The sequence below is a fragment of the Geospiza fortis genome, unplaced genomic scaffold, assembly GCF_000277835.1.
Source record: "Geospiza fortis unplaced genomic scaffold, GeoFor_1.0 scaffold186, whole genome shotgun sequence".
In the NCBI taxonomy this organism is placed as follows: domain Eukaryota; kingdom Metazoa; phylum Chordata; class Aves; order Passeriformes; family Thraupidae; genus Geospiza; species Geospiza fortis.
Genome location: NW_005054331.1, coordinates 5,575,991 through 5,595,341, shown reverse-complemented (window position 1 = coordinate 5,595,341; position 19,351 = coordinate 5,575,991). Strand labels below are relative to the sequence as shown.

Sequence of the window (19,351 nt, the reverse complement as noted above, 5' to 3'; positions counted from 1 at the left end):
TCTTGTGCTATTGCTAATTTTTGGCCGACCAAACCCCAAGCATTGGCTTGCAAAGATTGCTGATTTTAAATAGATGAAAACTGGGATTGGTATATTTAATACTTGCAATACAGTAATAGTTACACAAAGTGAAAAATATTGCTGTATAAATACTGAAACTATCAGAGGTTCAAGTGAATCCTAGCAATATTAAGTCCCAAAACACACAAAAGCCAAATCATGGTTTTAGACAAAGTATTGACCAAACTTATTCCAAGGTCTGGATGGACTTAAAAATGTGGACTTATGTAGAGCAGCAGATGTAACTTACAGCCTTTGAGAAGTCCGGTGTTGGCTTACACTCTCAGCAGGATAAGTAGCAGTAACTGACATCACAATTATACCTTGTTATATTAAAGTAAACTGAAATACATCATGAGGTATTTTGTGGTAAATCATGAGGGTTTCAGGACCTGTTACGCAAGCCATTATTCTGATCCTGCTGCAATGGCGGCATGGCCAGCAAGAGAATTGGAGAGACACCTGGTGGTCCTAATTTTGTTAGTCATTACAAATAACCAATAAATTACTTTACACTCTATTTGAGTTTTCAGACTTGATATTCAAAATCAAAATGGCATACAATCATTTGACATAAGAATCTGCCTACTTAGGAGAAGTTCCTGTCTGTTAAAACCTTCTGGGATTTTAATTTTTCACACTTTACACTAAGTTGAATGTGAGAATTTCAGAGTTTTTCAAGAAAAGGAAGAACATAGTTTGTGCCTGGGATACTTGGACGCCATTGTTCAAATCCTTGCTTGATCACTGAATGTGATGAATGCCCTCCTTCTTGGTCATTGTGGGATCATTTTCTTTGTGAAACTATTCTGCTTTATATAAGTAATTAAATTATATCTGGGGCAGGCTCTGGAATCTCAGTCTCCCTAAGTAATTTCACTTAGCCCAGTAATGTTACTGGGCTAAGGACTTTGTCTCCTCCTCTCTGAAATGTATTTGTACAAAATGAAAAAGTTCTTCCAAAGCACTAAAAAAGACTCACCCTAGATAAGTGTGGTGGGTCAGGGCATTCTTGAAGGATGACGGAGATGCATGTTCTATTTTGTAACTTCAATCTCGCAATAGACTCCAAAAATTCCTGTATGTTTTAGTCTATAGATTTCATCTGTGCAGGGCTTTTCTTCTGATTTTCTTCCATTTAGTTCAGTTTATGCTTCCTTTGTTTGGTGTTCCTTTCAAAGGAACTGCTGTGTATATCTAGCTCTCATTGGATGATTTAGTGCAAACTATTATTTAATGGGAAGTCTCTCAAACCTTGTGTACTAAAAAGTTTCCCTCAGGAGTCACTTTTCTGGAGCTTTTTGTGTAACAGAAATCTTTCTGTAACAGACCTGCTCTTTTTTGGCTGTTCTCATGGCATTTGACCTTGTCAGGACTAACCAAAATCCAGCTTAAATTTTCCTCAAAGCTTAGATGTGATGAATCCAGTATCTTTTGAAGTCAACTGGCAGTTTCTTTTGAGCTGGATATATTCCCACATAACTCACCACATTTTTCTTTCAATATGCAATTAAATAAGGTTCTATCAAGGTTGGAAGAATAATGGCATTAGATTTATTTTCTGTCTTAATTTGTAGTCAGTTTGTAGTAATTTTTTTTTGTCATAACATAGGCTACATCGAGCTTCCTCCCCTCACTGATTTTTTTGAGCCAGATCAGTAAGTCAGTGTTTCCAGATTTGTAAAAAGTGTGCGTAGAGCCGCCCACACTGGATCATAGATTCTCTTAGCTTAATAGCTAAGGAGGCCAGACTGTGTCAAACTGAGACTACAAATGCAGCAGCAAGACACAATTTATTTACTTTCTGACATACTTGGTAATGTTATCATACCACACAGCTGATTTTTAGTTTAGCTTTTGGAGTTAAGTACAGGAAACTGCTTAAAAATCAGGGATGTGATATACCAATTTATGCTAATCTTTCACTTAATGTATGATAAGCCACACCAAAAGGAATATAAAGAGAATTAAAATGGTAATAAGTCACTTCTCCCCTCACTGCTACAAGGCAGCTGAATGTGGAAAATGAAAATAGCAGTTATTTCATAGAAGTTTTACATAGAAGAAGTTATTTCATATATCTAGCTAGATCATCATTAAATTGTTTCCTAACTATCTTTGAAATAACGCCTTAAAAAAGAGGAAAGACTATTACTTAGCCTTACAGTAAGAAATGTGTCCATCAAACTATCCTCTTGTCATCCTGCCTCCAGAGTTCAGCTGTGATGGAGACAAGAGCCGTTAGTGCCTTGAGGACATGCACATATTCTGTACAGGCAAATTCTAAAAGTTATTCTATGGCCAGGTGATCCTGTTGAAAGAAACAGATTCAGAGAGCTGATGATAATATTGTTGATGGTATTTCATGTTAAGAATCATTACAATTAATAGCTTTTTGTCTATGTTTCACTATCTATTTAATGTTTGGAAATTATTTGTCTTCACTTTTTGTAGCTGTTTTGCTTGAAATACAGGTTTGGTTTTTTATTTTTTTCAGGATAAAATATTGGTCATATGTATTTCATGCAAAAACTTAATAAAATTAGTTTCCTGTTGACTTTGAGATTTATCTCCTGTTTTCCAGGGATATAGTTCTCAAATTACTTCAGTATGAAGCATCAACTAATGTAGCAGATAATAAAGGTTACTTTCCTATTCACTTGGCTGCTTGGAGAGGAGATGTAGATATTGTGAAGATTCTCATCCATCATGGACCATCACACTCCAGAGTGAATGAACAGGTGAAGTGATAAAAAATATTTATGTGTATCATCAGAAAAAAACCAGCACATATTCTATGGGTTTGACCAATTTATAGACAAGTTTAAAAAAGTCTATTTTCCATTGTTTCAGTAATTCCTTCTCCAAGATTGAGAAAATCTTCCATTATAAGTATACCAGATACCTTTCTTCTGAATAGGCACTGATTTAAAGAATATTAGATTTAAAAAGTATGCAAAACCCTTCTGTTTGCTTTGGAAAAATCACATGAAGACATACTCTAACTGCATCTTTTTTGTATGGATGTAAATTTGCAATTTTTTACTCTGAGTTACTAAGTTCCTGAAAATCTTTGAGATAAAATTCATGTTCTTGGTATATTTTAAGAGTACTGTAAATAATCAGATATGCAGAGGTAAATATCAAACCAGATGGACTGCATGGGTGCACATGCAGCAGGAAGGACATATAAAAAGACCAAGAAAAAATTATGAGTATTATAGTGTGTAAGGGGCAGTATAAGTGTGTTGCATTCTGCTGTCAAACATATGGTACACCTTCTGTTTTTATTCTGTATATTATTCTCTGGTCCGTTCTTAGGATTAGTATTTAGAAATAGAAATAAGCTGATTAGAAATTTGACACCACCTAGGCTGAGCTGCTTAAGAACTGGAAGTAGGCTGTGAAATGCAGACAGTAACCATTAAGCAATTGCATTTGCCAGAGTAGTCAGAGACTTGGAATGTGAAGGTGGGAGTCAGCTCCTAATTCACATCTAAGCTATAATGTCTACATTGCCTGCATGGTCACCATTTGGTTCCACAGAGGTCTGGGCTGTGTAATCACAGGAGCCAACAGGGCTATTCAGATGACTAAAAGAGGTATTCAAGTGTCCAAACACAGAAATGCAGTATCTTCTGAGACCCTGCAGTAACTGAGACATCTGCATAGGCCTGAGAGTGTGACAGAGGGTGCTCAGAATTTCCAGGTCCTTGTGGAGGGAATGATGAAGTCCAGGTATGGTCCCTCCTGGCACCCCACAGCACCTCAAATGCTAAAGGGCAGTCTAACAAATTAATTGTTCTTTCAGTGCCTATGGTAGTGTGGCCAGAAGGCAAACTAAGACGATAAGGAATGTGAGACCTAGATTACAAACGCTTAACCAGTGTGAGATGCCATGCTTTGAGTAATCTATTTGATATCTGAGGTTATACACCTAGCCATTGGAATTCATACAATAACCAAGATATGAATATCAAGTATTAGTGCAGGAAATATAGAAAAGTAAAATAATGAAATATGTCCATGTGACAGTGTTCTGGGATATCCTGTAGTACTCTGGCACATTGAAGAAAAAAAAGATACTCAAAATTCGTCATTTTGTTATTTCAGTTTCAGATTAACATAACTCTCCAACTTTCTCATTCTCATCAGTTGTTTTATGTAGGATGAAACCAATTGAACTGTAGGGTTAGCTTTTGTCAAGGAGAGGTCTTTTCAGTTTTATTCATGCAGCAAAACAAGAAAGCAAACAGAAAGCAGCTATTGAATTGTGTGTCATACATTTGCTTGAAGACATTGCATATATTCCACTGACAGAATACTGCAAGCTGTGTAGGAACTTCTGAGAGAGTGAGAGTCAAAAAGATATTTCAGTAAGATCAGAAAGAGAAACGTAAGTTTAAACCTACTTCTCCCCAGTCCCACATATATCCCCAGACTTCTAGAATATTGTCAGACTTGATTAGGTGTGATGTATCTAGTTTGATCACTGGAGCAAATAAGCAGGGATACAGCTGATACTTCTAAACCCCACTGAAAAAAGGATCCTCAGATGTCCTCCTGTTTATGCATTTAACCCAAAAACCTTATAATAGAAAATGTGTGAGCAATCCTTACAAGAAATGTTGCATCTTAAGTCTTTTAAGGGCATCTTGATTGCATCAAACTTTGAAGTTAAACTCATGTATACAGAGTTTTTCTGACCTTGTAAATCCCTTGGTGTTCTACTCTAGACAATGGCCAGGTTCAGTATGTGGACTACTTTGCTGGCACCTACTTCCCTCTGCTAATTAGCACTCTGTGCAGGAGAATATCTTCTGTATCCCAGAAAGAGGGCATGTCGTGTTGTTACAGAGCCGCCTCCACCCACATTTCCTCAAATAACACCTGAGAGGCATCCTCACCCTAACACCTATTGTGCATTCCCATGAGTCTGTAGGATTCTGAGGCTTTTGCTTATTTGCAGATAGGCTCTGTGATGCAGGTGACTCCTCAATGCTCTATTAACTTTTCTCTGGAGCTGAAGCTATGGCTTGTAAGAAATCCTGGACTAATTTTCTTTCCTTTTTCTTCTGAGAGCTGGAGATAAGGACAGCCAACTTTTCATAAATTTTTCACCTCAGCAAATAGTACACCTAAGTCAGATTTTCCTGTTTTTGTTGTTAGTTTTTTTTTTTCAAGGATCATATTAAGATGTAATGGTTTGCATTTTAAGAAAATTATTTTGTTCATGATTTAAAAATTATTGCAACATGTTTTTGTAACATGTTTTTGTTTTCATCTATCTGATTGAAATTCAATGTGAAAGAAATATTTCTAAAAACTTATGGGAAAGCGACTGGATGACTGAAAAAAGAAATAAATGAGAAGTTCAGGATGCATAAATGTATATTAGATGAAATAATGGATTTTATGGTGTATTGTAAATTGATCAAGCTGCATTCTACACTTTCAAAATGCAGTTAAGTAGCATCATAGCATCATATGCAACCATATCCAGCATCTAAAGCTCTGAATGCCCCCTGCTGTTCCTATTACATACAATTGGAACAAACAGTAAAGAGACAAACAGTTAAATGACAATTACATTATGGGGGTGGTGGAATGTAGACTGGCAGCTCTACACACAGGCAGTGGTTATAGCATAACAATTATGTATGAAGAATTCTATCACTGGTTAATGTAGGAGTCTTAGTTGACAGGCATGGTGTATGTTTTAAATCACAAAATACAGTGACATTGCAAAAATGTAAGGGTTTATCTTCATTGAAGATTTAAAATTATGTAAATTATAAGCTGAATTAAAATAGTATGAGATTAAGATTTGTTAATTGATAACAAAACAAAACGGTGTGCTGTTAACAGTCAAACTATTTATAGTTTATTTCTGTAAAACAGATCTGGATAGCTAAAACATTTATTGTGGCAACTTTCACCATAAAGTTGAATAATTGATAACAAATCTTAATTTAAGAAAAAATGTTTAATAAATAACAGCCACATACAGGTCAATATGTGGTGTTTGGTTTTTTCAGGAAAAACTGTAAATAACATCAGAGATAAATATAAATATATCTTATTAAGTATATAAATGTCTTATTAAATATGAATAAAATATATTCCAATTATATATATACAGAGTATGAATTGTGAAAAATTTACAGGAAAAAATGTGAACACTTCTGCAGTTTTTATGGGTTCAGTGCACTGTAGAATTTGCCTCTCCAACAAATTGTAACTGCCACAAAACTCGCCCACATTTCTTTAAAACTATTCAAGAATTCTTCTGGAATATGAAGAAAGAGTCCAGGATGCATTTATATGATGTAAACACCTAAGTTTTAACATATTTAGGAGCTTCTCCAAATAATCCAAATGAAACACAGACTTCTCTCAGTGACACCTCATGGACTTCCAGAAGTTCAATTCAGTTCCAAAATAGCCTGCAAACACAATGCTTTTCAAATTCTGCATTTGATTTTACCCCTCAATAAATTTGATACTAGTTTTTGAATTTCCGTGTTTCCCTTCCAGCTCATACTATACTTTTTTTAGAAGGAAAAAAAAGTGCACGCACAATCTTTCTGATTTAAGCCAATTGCAACAATAAATTGGGAAAAAAAGGTTTTTCAAAGTAGTCAACCATATTACATTACTTTTTTACATAAGTAAAAGTGAATTTCAATGGGAAGCCAGTAGATTTTATTTAAATTCACACTGAGTAACTTGCAGACAAACTTGCTTTATTTTTTCAGAGTTATTAACTTCTTGGTGGAACTTCTCAGGAAACTGTCTTCCTGATTTAATACATAAACTAAGACCATGCTGAGGTCATTTTCTCTGTCTTGCATATATTCTTTCACTCCTTTTTTCTCTATTTATTTAGTTACTTAAGCCTTATTTTTGTATTGTTTTTCTTCTAGTTGACTACTGTTGAGTATATTCAGCATTATAGATAGGTGTTTCCAGAATCTCCCATTTTTCCCTCCTTCTTTAATTTAAACTTAAATTCTCATTTTGCAACTGAGAAAATAGCAAAAAGCTTTTAATAACAAATGTTTTGTTGATTTGGTTTGGGATTATGTGACAAAAAATGGCTCAGTGATTTAGGAAGTCTCCTCTTTCAACTCCTTTTTGATAAAAAACAAGTTGAGCATCCTTTGGAAAGGTCTGTTAAATCAGTACTTATTATTGCTGGTACAGTACTTGCATGGACTTCAGGAGATTTAAAACTTGCTTGGCAAAGTAAAAAAGGACTTCACAACTATACAATAAATGTCCTGAGTTTACCCACAGTTTAATAGTGGCTTCACAAGAGCCTCTATAATATTCATGATAGCCATTCATTCTCTTGATACTTCCTGTACTTCTTCACTATCAGACTGCCAAGCTACAATAACTGTCTCTATAATGTATTTGCTAATCTGCTCTCTGATGAATAGACCTCAAGATATATTGTACATTTTGCAGTGGCACACCTTCTTAGCAGCTAAATGATATAGCACAGCCTGCAACTTCTGATGAGATGCAGGGCTCTGAAGGCACAGTTCAGTTTGCAGCCATACCAGCCTGAGTTCTGGCTGTATGTGGAAGAGAAGAGATTCAGAGAAAGGCTACAAAAGGTCAGGATCTTGCCCATGAAATAACACTTGTAACAAATAATGAAGAAAATTTAAAGAAGGTTAAAAGCTGACTCATGGAATGCTTTCCTTATTTCTGAACAAGGTCCTTTGGACTGTAAGAGTAACTACTTGACAAAAATATTATTATTCATGAATATTAGAGACTGTTTTTAAAGTACTGTGTTTGCATGATATTGCTCTACTCTTTTTACCTTACATTTTGCATGTCTTTACTTGGTTCTTATTTCTCAATCTTTCTTTTTCTAGAACCCTTCAGGTGTAGAATCTGTCTTGTAGTTGCTAACATATCATGAAGTATCTAAAATTGCTTCAAGGATTCTAGTCTTTTTCTTCAGCACTAGATGTATTATTTAGCCCTTTGATATCAAATTTGAGGCTCTAATTACAGAATGGTAATTTGCATGCGGATATTTTTTAGTAGATCACCTGCTCATTCCAATGACTGTTAACACAAACTTTCTGTACTCCAGAAACAATTGTTTATGCTTGGAACTGAAAATACAGGCAACAGCCCTAAATTATTGCCAGTTTCTTGGAGAGTTTTTTTCATTTTTAAAATATTGCTTCAAAACAGCATGTAACTTTAGAGATATGAAGACAAACTACCTTAAAATCAATAGTCTCCTTTCCTTTCCATTCTAAGCTGATTTATATAAGTAGTACTAAATTGTCAAAGTAGATAAATTTAGAGAGCAGTTAAACAAGTCTTAATTTACTCTTTGAAGGTTAAAAATAATTTTGTCTTCTCTACCTGGATTGAAGCTATTTGCATTTTGAAGAAGGAAGAATGTTTTCTTACCAAGTTTTAATTAGGCAGTACCTCTCAGCTCTGATAACACAATATGTACAATGCTTGTTCTGAGGGCATATATATAGGTAATTTAATTATCATGTTTGCCCAGGTTGCATTCTTCTGCTGTATTTCAGTGATATGTAGCTCTTTAGAATTTTGTATCAGTTCATTTGGTCATGAACTGAAATGCAGCTTTTATTTGGCAAATAAAACCATAGAAAAATGTTCAACAATATACATCTGAAAATAATAACGTTTTGTTACTTTGCTTTTGTGCATCAGGCTGTTTTAAAATGTACTTTTCCTTTCAATATGCCTCTGTGTGAAAATTCAGCTGGATATTCTTTATCCAGAGGGAGAAAATTCCAGTTTGGTGCTCATCAGGAGCAAATTGTACTGTTTGATCTCTCTGTGTCTGTATCTGTCTATCACATTTTGAGAAAAGGGCCACAGCAAATTTAATTTTTCTTTCTTTGAAAATTTACTCAGAATACTTTTAAGCTGCAATATTAGCATCATTGGTACAAGATTTGAAACAGTTCCATTAGTACTTCCATAAGTTCTTGAAAAAACCCTCAGACATAAGCAGATATTGGACAGGTATTTAATTGTAAACATGTATATTATTTACCTCCCAGACTGCCAATATAGTTATACATATAATTTTTTGTGTAACTATGTCCATTGGACTTATAAATACAGTAACTGTAGGCAAAAAATTATCATGGTTGTCCATTTTGTGTGCAATTATCTGATGTTCATATTTAATTGTACACAAAAGCAGGCTGCAATTGCCTGTTCATCTAGCTGTCCATGAAATATTGAAAATTTAAAAATTAATTTTAATAAACTGTGCTTGTGATTTGTGGGTGTACAATTGTACATAAGAAAATTGCTTTGCTCAGTCCTATTTAAAGATATATTAAAGTCACTAGAGCACAAAAAGCTTGTTTCAGGTAGTTGGTAGAACATTGCCACAGTGTAGTATTGTGACAGTGTATATATTTTAATCTGAATTTCTGGTCTGTGTAATAAAGCCCACATGGTGGTCTGAATGATGCACAATGATTTAAATACTTACTAGACATCAAGCCATGTCTGCCAGTGGAAGCTTCTCCACCTGGATCTTCTGCAGCCGCTGTGGTGCGGCTTAGCAGGAAACACGCTCCAGTCTCAGATCTTGTGTGGTGTTGCAGACACCCATGAGTTTGACTGCTACATTGATTTATCTGAATGTATTGATCTGTCTCCTGTTTCCCAAGTTCATGAGTCATCTTGGATTGCAAGAGATGAAAATGACAGGCAAGTTGTTAAAACCACAAACCCAAGAGTTGAGTTCTTGGTTACAGAATTAGAAACATCATTACCAAAAAAAAAAAATCTTCCTTTTTCCTCCTTTCTAGTTTTTACTGTGCAACATGAATATTCTTATCCTAGCTAGCTTTTGACTGAGAGTCCAAAGCCTCATTTCTCTGAATCTCTTGTTTTTTTCTATTTTCAGTTGTCTGTCCCCTGAACTTTCTTCAGCTGTTTCCTTGAAAAATAGAACTATGGATTCAGATTTGCCACTTTTTCTTCCTTTAGAATGATATCCCTACCCTTATTTAGTATCTTTTCTGAATTTACATTAATCTTATTTTTTTATATAGCTTATTGATTTTGTACTTTTCCAACATTCCTAAACTGTCACATTTTATAAATAATTTCTCAGAAGAGGCAGTCAATGTATATACTTCTATGGTTTATAGCGTCTAGTGTATTTTAAAGCTTTGTAAAGTCTGCATATGATGTATTAATAATATAGGTGACATATAGAATTCAGAGAGCTCGATAAACTATTTCCTTTGTCTTTGCCTGAAGTTGTCTCTTTGTTGTTGCAAGTATACAGACAGAATTGGAAGGAAACAATTAAAAAATATAATGCTTATTCTCAATATGTATTATTAAGTTTATTGAGTAATATTTTGAGAAACACTTGGGAGGGCATTGCTTTATAATGCAAAAACCTGTTCGTATACAGGCTTGTGAGCATATGCATACTCACAGGCCCTAAAACACATAGATACCTCTCCTGGAGTTCTGAGAAGACCAACTGCTTAAATGATTTGCTAAGTCTTTGTATAGGTGCTATTTTGTCTTCACAGTTTAAATTGTTGTCTGGATAGTAACTTTTTATAGTGATACATGAAACTAGCCTTGTGCCTGATACGTTTGCACTGCACAGTTTACTCCATAATTCCATTTCTCTAATAAAAAACTGCTATGGTATAAAACCAGCAAAATCAAGAAGAGATACTTTACTGTCAGAGTGTTTTTAAGAGAAGGACTTAATAATAATTTCAGGAACAGTTGAATGAAAGAAGGTTACAGATTTTGGCATACCATGAGCTACAAGTTTTTGAGGGGCATGTTGTTAAAATGGATTGTGAGCAATGTAGGCACATAAGAAGCTCATCTGCTTGAGAGCAGCAAGCTGAAGTATTAATGTGTTATTATTAAAATTTCAGTGAAGTAATTTTGAAGCATTTAACATATATTAACATACATTATATTACAAACTCTGCCTCTGTAGTGATCTCATGGAAGCAATTTATAGAAGCTGAGCATTTCTGTTGTGGATTAAACATGAATTTCTGAAGCTTTTTGATTTTTTTAACAGAACAATGAAAATGAAACAGCACTGCATTGTGCAGCTCAGTATGGTCATTCAGAAGTTGTTGCTGTTCTGCTAGAAGAACTGACAGACCCTACGATAAGAAACAACAAACTGGAAACACCTCTGGATCTGGCAGCACTTTATGGACGTCTGCGCGTTGTGAAAATGATCATCAAAGCCTATCCAAACCTGATGAACTGTAATACAAGAAAACACACTCCTTTGCATCTTGCTGCTCGTAATGGCCACAAAGCTGTCGTGCAGGTTCTTCTGGAGGCTGGAATGGATGTCAGCTGCCAAGTTAGTGTGTAATTCCTCCCTCTTCTTCCCTCCCTTCCTGCCTCCCTCCCTTTCCTTCCTTTCCTTCCTTCCCCCTCCATTAGACTATGATTTAAATGAAATTACTTCTTACATTTTTTTCTTTAAGATACACTTGCATTTACTTTGTTAGAAATGCTGCAAGGTGATATATAATACAGCTTTATTTATTACAACTCGATGTGTTAAAAGGGATAACTCAAGAAAGATACATATCTTCAAAGCTGAGTGCATGTTTTAATGTTGTCTTGAAACGTGTAGATAGACAAATCATATCAACCATTCATGTAGGTGTGTATAAATATATTTTCTACAGCAATGGTTGTAAAGGTCGTAAGCTGATTTTCTAGAGCTATGGCCCTTCATGGTCAAAGCAATCTAAACCACTGTTTCACTGAGAGCTCATTTTCCTGTAATTATTCCATTCTAAACTCAAGTTACTAAGTAATAAAAATTTTGATTTTCTGCGTTTATAAACACGTGTTACGTAAATCTGTGAGAAAATTCTAGAGCAATACACTCTCCCAGCTACTGACTCCAACCTGTCAGCTCTTTGGTGCATCTAGTTTTATGCACAGTAAGTTATAAGGATGTTAAAGGGGTAACTTTGAATAAAATAGACATAGATGGGAAGAGACACAAGGTACAACAGCAGTGAATTTTCTGTTCAATTCTTTGTACTGGAAGGCCTTTTAACTACGGAGGACTGGATTCTGTTATGTGTTCTGGAATTTTGCCTCAATCTTATGATTTCTCTTGATTTTGATTGATGGCACTGTGTTTGTTGCACAGTGGATTAAATCTTCATAAATGGAGTAACTTCCTTGCTGTCTCTCTCTCACTGTGTAAAATATGCTTTGAATTAAGGTTGTTATATCTTTTTTCAGATAAAGCAAGCAAGCAAAATTAATTACATTTCCTTTAGAGTCATATTCAGACATTCTCTAGCACTTAGCAGTTGGTTAGAGCCTGTTGATAAAAACACCAAAGTTGTGGGTTCAATCTCTGTATGGGCCATTCACTTAAGAGTTGGACTTGATGATCATTCTGGGTCACTTCCAACTTAGAAGATTCTGTGAATCTGTGAACAAATCTTGCAAACTTTGTCTGAATGTTGATTAAAATTTATATCCATTTAAAGCTTTAATTAAGGTGCATTTAATTAAACTCCTTTATACACAAAGTTACTTTTTATATGGAAAGATTGGACCTGGATTCCATATACTTTTATTTCTGGATTCTTCCATCAACATCCTGTTTTTCAACTTTTGAGAAAAAGAATGTGAAGTGGGGAAGAAAAGAAAGATTAAAAAAAAAAAAACAAAACAAAACAAATCAGAAAATATTAGTGTATTTTAAGATTAGAAGTGGATATTCTCAAGCGCCTTCCATAGCAAAATGTAGTAAAATTGTTTTGCTACTGTTATTACTTCTCACATGTTTTGAGTTAGTGTTGATACTTGTTTCAAACTATTTCAAAGTGAAATACTTTTTTGTGATTTGTGAGTTTGCCACCCATCAAGCTTTCAATTTAATTTGATTTTGATTTTCTTTACTAGAAAAAGAGACATTTGCAAATGTTAATATAAGCAGCTCATTTTTTATCTTTCCTTTCTATTACTACAGCTTCAGTAATTTAGAAAAGTTTAATGCTACAGCAACATAGAACTTTCAAATGTATATTTCTGAAGGTATAATTTCTCTTTTATCTGTAGCAAAAGAATGAGGAAAAAATCAGAAAGAAACTGGTGCCTGAATTGATAGTTAAGAAATAGAATAATTGAAGGAAAATAATCTGTCATGGCAACTTACAAACTGATGGTTACGTGAGGGCAAAATATTACACAATTCTTTTATGAAATCTGTTCTTCCTCTTATGTAATCTAGATAATTTTAGCATTACTGTGAATTCTCCTAAGCCATTTTTATCTATAGTTATACTAAAAATTTTTCACTAGACTTTAAAAAATACAGTGCCTGGAATCTTTTAAGAAATGAAAGATTCTTTTAGTAATGGTGATCTCTTTGACATCTACATTAAAATATTAGGGCTTACTTGTTTTTAATTTTTTTTTTATTCTAATTGTTTTTAAGTGATTTATATTCTTAGATTTTTTTCTGTAGTTATTCAGAGGCAGAGATTTTTTTTCACTAGGTTATCTTGTTTCTTAGAGGTTTTGTCCCACTTGCTATAAGGAAATATAATTTATTTATTTTCTTGCTGGTGTACAGATTCTCTGTCAATATGTTCCTTTTCATTCAGCAACTTAACATATTGGTAATTTGGCTTATTAACTTATTATTTCTATAGCCTCTGAAAAATTCTGTTGATGATTACTGGCAGCTTATTAAACTGAGGAGAGCACAAAATATCAGCCTGTCACTTAAAACTATTTTGTTATTAATTAAATTGATCTGCATCACTGTTTGGGAAAAAACAATTTGCAAAGTAAAATCTTATGTGGTAAACAACTTTGCAGACATTTAAACAAGTTAAATAAATTCAGTTTATCACCATAAAGACCTCTCAGAATATTTAGAGATGATAATAGGAGTAGCCGGTCTTGTATCACTCTGTAGTTGTAAAGATGTATTTATTTAAATGGGAGGTTTACTTTCTTTTCTTTCTCTTTTTTACTCCCTGACCACTTTTAATCACAGCAAAAATTTGGACTAATAAAAGAGCATTAATTTTTTTATTTAATTAATCACACATTTTATTAACTTCCCAGGTCTATCCACTATCCTTCAATCTGGAATTATTTAGGAGTGGGTGATACAAATCTGCTTCAACTCTTTATGCTTTGGAGTTTTCATTTATATTGAAACATATGAAAAATACACGTTTTGGTTGAGTGATAGACTTTGGGCCTTCAGTAAATTAAGAGACTGCACAGTTCAGTATGTTTCATGTAAACAGTTGTTCAATAATTATAACTACCCTAAAATCTTGGCCTCTTCTGTTTATCCAAATTTCATCTATCCCTATTTGCCTTCCCCGTCTGTTCCAATAATGATGGCAATTTCCACTGCTTATCACTGGTAGTTCTGCCAAAAGCTGTGCGCCCTCCTTTTTGCTCTCACTGTGTGTGGAGGATATTCTGTGAATCAATTTGCAAAGCTACATTCTGTCCTTCAGATTCTGTCTGAAATCCATGTCAGAACTATAGCAAACTGTCTATGAATAAGGACTAGACAAGTGACCTAATTACAAACTCTTGCATATTTACATGATCAAAAGAAAATATGTAATTATTAAAACCCTTGATGCTTCTCTGTGAGCCTGCAAATTGTACACCAAGTTGACCTGGGTATTCTGGTGTGCCTATTGACAATGTCCTCCTGTCCTAGCTTGATTTATGTGTCCAGCTGGCCTGTATTTAGTAGTAAGCAGGGGCAGGGACTGTTTTATTATGTTTAGCACAATTTGTGCTCTATTACAGTTCTCTGTATTCCATATAAAGAAAATTATGTCAGTGTCAATATATTATCCATTGGAGCAAACTCAAGTAGACTTTAGCTCACTTTGTTCATGAGAAATTGCCAGCAGTTTCTGTATTAAGTATCACTGGGAAAGATTTTCAAAATATAATGGTAGTGTTTACTTTGCCAGGAAAATATGATGCAAGGCAATGAAAGATTCAGGAAGTAAAGCAGTGAAAATTGTCTATAAATCTTAAGCTCACTTGCTGTAGTATAGACGAGAAGAATATATTAGTGCGCAAGCACACTGTTATAAGTGAAAAAGAGCTACCTAAAAGTTCTAGGACATATTAAATAATATATAGAAATTACTTGCAACTGTATTTTTTAATCCTTGCAATTTGTGTAAATGCTCTAATGCACAATAAAACATTCTGAACTTGCTTCTACCTTCAGGTAGTAAGCCACATGTACATCTAAAAAGAGAGATACCATCTACTTAGCCAGTCTGAATTTCTCTTGGCCCTGTTCATCCTGAGGTTCAGCATTCCCTCTAAGTTAAAGCAGAGTTTTGTAACTGAACTGTCTGGTAACAAGGGCATTTCTGCCTTCTGGATAGTTTTTGGGTCGAGGGATCTGATTCACTTGTTAGTTATTCACTATTACCATGAAATCCTGCCTAGGGCTTTTAAGATTTGTGTCAGCATTCATCTCCATGACATCTTATGCAGGATTACACGCCTGCATCTTACAAGTGTGCTTTCAATCTCCATATTCTCAGATTGGTTTTAGTTCAGCTTCATGGTAATATTTCCCCTCTTGTTCAGAAATCACCTTTGGTAGTGTACAGATCCTTGCACTGTTTATGTGGTGTGCCTTTTAAATTCCTCTTTTGAACAAATTGTTAATAATATATATCTCATTTCCAGGATGTGACATTCATTACTATTGTCTGATAGCTCAGAGTTATAAAGCACAGATTGCCCTAGAATTCAGGGCAGTGTGGAATGTCTATAAAGCATTTTAGGATCATGTTCTGATATGACAGGAAATATTATGGTAGAATAGACTAAGAAGCAAAAAAGTATGTATGGAAAAAATGGCGTTTAAGTTTGGATTCCTCTTCCAACTCTATGAATTGCATGTGTAAAGGTGGGTTAAGTTCCTGTACTCCCTTTATGCATAGCAGAACTATGTTCTGGTTCTTAGGTTGCTCCCAGATAGATTTGTTTACCGTACACATCTACAGGAAGTTCCTCTTCTCCTGTTAGTTTTAATTCAATTTCTTACAAGATGTGTGCTTTCATCAAGGAAAATATTGCTTACCTTTCCTCCAGTGGGGAATTTTGATGTACAGAAAGACTGCTGCCCATGCCAATTATCGTATCAGGATCCTTTACCCCCTTTAACTGGGTAATCAGAGGATAAATCCTATTCCTCGTCCTCAAAGCTGTTGATTCAGTATGCCAGAACATTGATCTATCTCAGTCTCAGATCATGGTACGGTTGTCACTAATGTAGTCCGTTTTTTCCATTAATCAAGGATCCTTATTAGTAGAGAATGATAGCTACAATTTTAGTCAAGGTGCAACTGATTTTCATCTTTGTGGTTCAATCTTTTAGAAATAAAATTTAGTGCTCTGGCTTCCTCTAACAATTGAACCTCTGTGGATTTCATTGTTTATGTGTACATCACTAATTCTTATCTTTGACAGAATCAGAGCTTGTTTGAGGTTGGAAGGGAACTCTGGAGGTCATCAGGTCCAACTCCCCCTTTCAAACAGAATCCCATAGAATAAGTTGCCCAGGATCATGTCCAAACAACCTTGGAATTGAATATCTTCAAGGGCTGAGACCCTACAACTTTCCTTGACAACCTGTACCAGAGCTCAGTTGCATGCAAAGAAAAAAAAAAAAAAAAAAAAAAAAAAAATAAATTCATATGTTCAAACAGAACCCACTGTGTTTCAGTTTTCCCCCATTATTTCTTCTGTCACTGGGCATGACCAAGCCTGGCTTAGACTTCTTTATACCCTCCCTTCAGATATTTGTACACATTGATGAGATCCACTGTAAGCCTTCATTTGTCTAGGCTAAACAGTCCCAGCTCGCTGTGTCTTTGCTCATAGAAGAGATGCTTCTGTCTCAACAATTTTAATGTATTTCTCTAGTAGCTCTATCTCCATCTTGTGCTGGGGAGCCCAGAACTGAATAGAGCATTTTGGGTGTGGACCCTCCAGTAGTGAGCAGAAGGGGAGCCACCTCCCTTGACCTGCTGTTAACACTCCTCCTCGATGACAGAGAACTCTATTTTAATAGTACCAGATCCACCTAATAGTTATGCCAGGAAGTGACCAATCCAAAGGAAATGCCATATGACACCAAGAAGATAATAAGCTTTTTTCAAGATTGCTGATGTCAAACCTCTTTCAGTAATCAGAGCTATAACTATCAGTGACTTTTCTGAGAACTTTTCACATTCCCAGAAATTTCTGAGCTGCACATTAATCTCTGTGTGTGCCTCTGTGGTTGCACTGTTGTTGCAGAGTTATCCTATTTTGAAGTCAATTGCACTAACTGGAAATATCCTGAAGATATTGTTTGAGTAAAGGATTCTGAGACCATCTCTAAGTAAATCTGCATATTTAGTCTTCTTGTTCCAAATAAACCTGGGAATGTTCAACTGGATTGCTTCTGAAAATGGAAATATTAGAAGTTGTTTTGAGATATGTGTTTCGTATGTATATTCTCTTACTGACTTCCTTCTCCTCTCTTTTATACTATTAGTATAAGTGGTGTGCAGGATGTAGATGTCATTGGGCATGCTCTACTTTTTACCTCCATGTACTAAGCAGTAGTAGGACGTATGTACGCTTACAGTGTGCTCTCATCCTATCTGAGGATCTCTGATTATTTCTAAATATCCTGTCATTGCATTGCTGTAACTCTGATGCATTCTGACACAACTAATTAATGATGAATTACTATTTTATTTCAGAATTGGGTTTTGTATGTGTGTATCTTTAAGGTCCTTCTACCATAGTAAGTATGACTGGATAAAGTACAGAAAAAAACAAATTCAAGCAGCAAAATCTTTAATGTTTGCCACAGATAAATTTCAAAATCTAATTTACCATCAAAAAAAGGAGGTAAGTCAGATACTCAGTGAGATCTAGTAGTGCTCTAGCTAATGCTATTGGATGGAAAGTGATTCTGTTCAGATTTTTCAGTAACAGCAGTATGAAATACTAAGAAAAGTAGCTTGTTAAGAGGGATAGTGTGTTTTTCAGTACTATAAATTTTATTTGAGCAAAAGTCTGCTCACAAAGAATTTTGTGTCAAAAAAATCTACAAAATCAAGTTCACAGACAGCTAAGTTAGAATTCAAATGACATGAGCATAGGCATCTAAAGCTGTGCCTTAGGGTATCCAAGGCATCTGTATGGGGCAGATGTGAGGCAGATCAAATGTGAACATCAACTGACCCAGCAGCTGGACCCCAGGATGTCCTAGGGCATCTCTCACATATAACTGAATTGACCTTCTAGGATGTGATCCAATTTCACACTAAAACATCTAATTGTAGATGTCCACACGTAAACTGTCTGACTCTGCTGAAGTGCTGTGTTCCACTGATGGTGCTGACTAGATTTTTACTGCCTGTAATGGGAGTTTAGAAATTTTTCACAAACTCAGGCTTGTTAACAGGGAGCTGTATTCCATTCCTGCTATATGTTCTTACATAGTTATTAATTTTACAGTAGAACTGATAGCACTTTTGGTTTTGTCTTGAACAATAATAAAAAAATCTTGTGTTCTAGTATTTATTCTTGCTTATTCCATGTTTTTTTTAATGTATAAGTAAAATAGAAGGGAAAAAATATTTATTTTCCAAGTGTATTCTTTACAGAAAAATTAATTGGTATTTAAGTGTCACAATATTTCTTTTCTAGACAGAAAAAGGGAGTGCCCTACATGAAGCAGCCCTATTTGGAAAGGTGGAGGTAGTACGCATTTTGCTTGAAACAGGTAAATCTGATTTCCGGGAAACACTGAACAAATATCCTTAATTTTTCTAATTTGATGTGTCCTTAAGTTTTGGTTATACAAATTACTGTTATCTTTATCAGCCTTTGCAAATCTAATCATATGTACTTCCCATTAAAACAGTGTTCTTTAGAATAAGAAATTGTTATACACAGAGAACAAAGGTGATGTTCAGACTCAGAAATTCCATATATGACTCAGTGTATGTCACTGTATTCGGAGAATAAATGTATTATGAGAACAAAATGGCTACATAAAATTTTGTTATCCACTCTGAAAGGCAGCCAAGAATATTCTTTGATGTAGAGACCAGAAGATTCATGTTCACATTTATTTCCTTCAGTTAGCTATTCCTAGCATACACACCATTCTGCTTGCTTCTTCATTTCCTGGATAAACTGAGTGCCT

General features: G+C 34.8%; 1 protein-coding gene across 4 annotated transcripts in view; it reads left to right on the top strand.

Annotated features, from left to right (window-relative positions):
* The window catches only part of ANKS1B (ankyrin repeat and sterile alpha motif domain containing 1B), a 409,286-nt gene that overhangs the window by 45,989 nt on the left and 343,946 nt on the right, over positions 1–19,351 (top strand). For 3 of the 4 annotated variants that reach the window (XM_031057572.1, XM_031057571.1, XM_031057573.1), the window contains exons 3-5: positions 2,645–2,801; positions 11,159–11,455; positions 18,850–18,925. In XM_031057572.1, coding sequence (XP_030913432.1) covers positions 2,645–2,801; positions 11,159–11,455; positions 18,850–18,925 — 530 coding nt within the window. The remainder of the gene's footprint in view (positions 1–2,644; positions 2,802–11,158; positions 11,456–18,849; positions 18,926–19,351) is intronic. The other variant, XM_031057574.1, reaches the window with a different exon arrangement.